We start from the raw sequence: 4,580 nt of genomic DNA on the forward strand, positions 1-4,580 counted from the left end.
TTTCCCTTTCTGTAATTTGGGGATTTGCGAAATAGAGTTGACAGTAGTACACTTCTTCTTCTTCGACACATTTTCAACTCCATTGTCATCATAGCACCTCCTCCTCTTCAATGCTAACTACATTTTTGAACAAGCTGCCTTTAAACCAAAAAGGAACATTTGACAACAACAACAACATCCAATGATCCAACCAGTCAAAGTGCGACGATCACCATTTTAGTCATGTGAACCCCAAAAGCAAATTTTGATTAATAAGAACAATATTACCAATTTTTTTTTTTTTTTTTGCTTCTGAATATATGACATCATGTTAATCTACTACTACAGGCTACATATTTAAAGCATACACAGAGGAAGAGAAAACAATAAAAGCCCTACTACATCTAGAGGGCTATTCTTATAAGTCTAAATTACATATCATAAACCACTGGTGGTAAAAACAGTCAAACATCATCATCTAATGGCTAAAACTATCACCAGCCATATGTCAGTGAAAAACTGATTTTTTCATTTTACTAAAAGAAGTCAAACCACGTTGACTGGTTCTTCTTGACGTTTGCGTTTTGACAGGAAGACGTTGAAATTCTGGCTGCTGTTGGCTTCAGTAATGGGATTCCGGGAGGTGGGTATGACCGGACCAATGCAAAATTCAAGCCTTTGAAAAATGGGTGCGTTTTCACCTCAGCTGAACCTCTTTTCACACCCAATCTTTTCTCTGGATCTTTAACCAATAACTCAGAAATCAGTTCCCGAGCGTGTAACTCAGACATACTCGCCGGAGATTCAGTCGGAAAAGATAATTTCTTTTTGACAATGTTCCTCAGTGTCATTTCATTAGTTTCACCGGCAAATGGAGTAAACCCATAAATCAATTCATATATAAAAATCCCATACGCCCACCAATCAACAGCATTGCCGTGTGATTTCCCGCTAGCTACTTCTGGCGATACATATTCGTGGGTCCCAACAAATGAACACGATCTTGCCGAAACTGGTTCAGCTACAAATTGTCTGTTCGTTGTTGCTGAGATTGTCCGTACTTTTCTTGACGACCGGAATGACCTGGTTTTTCCGCCGAAACAGAACAATGATTTGGCTGCGGATGGTTTCTGATAGAGATTGATGGCTGTGCAGGAATTGGATGACGAATTAAAAGGTGATGAGGCAGGGGATTCAACGGCTGGGATTGCATTTGAACATAAAGAAAGATCAAAATCTGATAACATGATATGACCATCTGATCTGACTAGTATGTTTTCCGGCTTCAAATCTCTGTAAATGATTCCTAACATATGAAGGTATTCTAATGCCACAAGAACTTCCGCCGCATAAAACCTGAAAATCAATCAATCACAACATTACAAAATCATCAGTTTGAGTATTAACTTGGGGCTATGAATCAAATGATGATGATGTCAAAAAACAAGTAATGAAAAAACAAAATTACAAACTTGACTAAAATCAAGAAACCAAACACAATAAACAATAAAAAGTGAAGCTTTATACTAATTTTTAATAGTATCTCTCAGAATCCCTTTTTAGTTTTCACTGACCTTGCGGAGCTCAAAGAGAAACGTTTTCCTGGTTGTTTGTGACGGAGAGAATGCAAATCACCACCAGAACAATACTCCATGACAACACAGGAGAAATGTGAAGCTTCAAATTCAGCATAAAGAGTTGGAAGAAATGGATGATCTAACATTTTCAAAATCCTTTTCTCTGTTTCAGCTCTTGTTAGTTTATTTTTCACTGCTAATGCTTCTTTATCAACAACTTTCATTGCATAATAATTGCTGTTTTCGTCGTCTTCTTTTTCATTGTTATTGTTAATTCCTTTGAGACGACAGAGATAAACATGCCCAATATCACCACTTCCAATCCGACGAACTAATTTAAAATCTTTGAAATTCAGAGCATTTTTGTTTCGGAATATAGCTGAACGAATAACTTCCCAAGCTACATCTGATGATCTGTGTGGTTTTAATGAGGAATTATACTCTGGGGATGATGAAGAATATGGAGTTTTGATTGTTTGAGTATCTAATGTATCAAACGAGAAATTACTGAAACTACTACAACTTTCACAACTCATTGAGCTTTGACTTGATGATGTTAAGGTGGTTTCATAACCTTCTGAATCTGGAGGAAAATCAAACATTTTTTTTTTTGAAAATGATGAAACTAATGACTTCTGAAGGGACTATTTAAAGTGACATTTTTGAAACTCTCAGAATAATTAAAAGGATTGTTGTTTTTTTTAAGATACTTTCAGTCAAAAAAAGAGAACTACTTTGAATATAAATCTTCTTTTCAAGAACTTATAAAACTTAAACTTCTGAAATGACTACTGAAAGCATGAAGAACCTGGAAGAAAAAATGAAGAACCTGGAATATTAATAAACTGTTGGGAATCAGAAAATGATAAAAAGAAGAAGAAGACTAGACAGACTGAGTGAAGATTTGAGCTGGATTTGGTTAAGACGTTATTTTGTAATTTTTCTTTCTGAAAATGAATCAGATACTAAGATGAAAAATCCAAAATACCGACAGTGATATAACCCAGAAAAAAAGAGAGAACAAACAAAAAAAGAAAAATGATTCTCTCCACAGTAAATTTGAAGAAGAGGAGGAAGAAGAGAATAATCGCCTGCTACACCCTCAGCTTAAATTCTCGACAATATAACATGAAAATAAGATTCGTTTTTTTCAATAAACACCCGTCACTTTCGCCATTAAACACTGCATTCTGTTTAGAACAACCTCAACACAGCAATATACATTGAAACTTGAAATCCCTCCCACCACCATTAAAAGAGTCTCCCTTAGCTTTTGCTTCCTGTATACACTTAACATTAACTATTTCTAGGGTTTATGAATTGAGTTGAGAGATGAGATGAGATGAGATGAGAGTTGTCCTCACAGTGTTTATACTAGTTATCTCAGTCTGTCTTAGTTTTTGAAGGAAGTGAAAATCCAGCTTTGTTTTATTTCTTTCGTTATCAGTAGGCTCTGTGGTTGTTTCTTTATTTGATGTGTTTGTTGGGAAGGACAGTTGGAGTAAATATTTCTTGATGATTATTATTTTAAGATTTTTTTAAGTAGGTTGTACGGTCGTTTAACTAAACTAAGGTTTAATTATTTATATTTAATTAAGTTGGATGGATAATAATAATTTAATTTAACTAGGGGAAAAAGTTTTAGAGTAGTAGAGTGTGACTTTTGGTTGACTTGACACGTGAGGTAACAGTTCAGTTCACTCGTGTACATCTTGTACAGGTAAAAATAAAAGAGTTACAGGCTTTATCAGATGCACGTACCACTTGGTTTGCAGTGTTTTAACTAGTTCTTACAAGTGTCATAAGCGGTAAGAGGATGTTATCAGTTGAGATGCAGGAGGGTAAAAATTTTGTTACTTTTTTCTATTTTGGTGAAACAAAAACTTTTGACTTGTTCGATTGAACAACTCATTTTTAACCACTTGAAGTCGGTAAAAGTTACTGTGGTTGATTTTGATGTATCAATGGTTCATGCTGGATTAAAATTATGGGATACTGTGCAACATTCTTGGTATAATTTTCCGGGTGGTATATGGATACAATTCCGGGGGGAGTTATGGGTTTAAGGTTTCTTGCACTTACAATTTTGCTTAATACAGTGGAAAACTGTTATGCTTGTTTTCCACCCATGAGTCTTTGGAAAGAGCTTCATAAAAAAAAGTTGGTGCAAGTTTGTGTACCCCTGGTTATCTTATCAGAAAATGGGCTATATAGCCAAAAATGTAGTTTTTCTAGGTCAAATGGACGCGTAAGAATAGGGTCTGGGTGAGATGGACAGTTAAAAAAAGAAATTCAAACAGACCATTATACCCCCTCTTCTCCATTATCTTTTCCCATTTTCCATTACAAACTCATTCTTCTTACCCATCAAAACCATATCCAAACTTTTTCCGAGTTCTCCATCATCGCCATCGACAAACAAGCCATCATCGTCACCACCAAAAAACTCTAACACCACCATATGGTTATTACTCCTTCTCTTTCTCCGCCACCACCATCATCAACTATGACCACAGCTACCACCACCACCATTGACAATAACTACAACCACCACCATCGACATCTACAACAAGTACATCAAACACCACCACCTTCCTCCACCACCACAAACATCGACAACATCGTCGACATTGATATCACCACTAACATAAAACACCGAATCTTGATATTCGACATCCACCACCACCCAATAAACCCTAGTTAGTTTGATCTTCACGAATCAACATCACCACCAAAAACCCTATCCAATTAGTCGCTTAATCATCACCACAAACAAGGTAATTACCATTTCTATCTATTAATTTTAGGTTTTCTTTAATTTATTTTTTTATGATTTTGAAATTGGTTTCTTCTGCTTCTTAATTTTACCCTAATCTTCTCAAATGGTTAATTTTAAGGCAATTTTGCACATTACCCATTTAAAATTGGACGAAACTGAAATCATACATTTAAGTTCTACTAAATCTGGTCAAAGTTTTTGTAAACCTGAAATTTGTTGTGAAATTGGTGTGTATGCTGTGAAGT

General features: G+C 35.4%; 1 protein-coding gene across 1 annotated transcript; it reads right to left on the minus strand.

The window, feature by feature from the left end:
- Positions 1-364: 364 nt before the first annotated feature.
- LOC113288431 (protein kinase PINOID-like) lies at positions 365-3,011 on the minus strand. The gene is made up of 2 exons (XM_026537460.1): positions 1,554-3,011; positions 365-1,335 (listed from the first exon to the last, which is right to left on the minus strand). Exons 1-2 carry the CDS (start codon positions 2,156-2,158, stop codon positions 516-518), a joined length of 1,425 nt encoding a protein of 474 aa, XP_026393245.1. The 5' UTR covers positions 2,159-3,011; the 3' UTR covers positions 365-515.
- Positions 3,012-4,580: the final 1,569 nt, after the last annotated feature.

Source organism: Papaver somniferum, chromosome 6 (assembly GCF_003573695.1).
Source record: "Papaver somniferum cultivar HN1 chromosome 6, ASM357369v1, whole genome shotgun sequence".
NCBI lineage: Eukaryota > Viridiplantae > Streptophyta > Magnoliopsida > Ranunculales > Papaveraceae > Papaver > Papaver somniferum.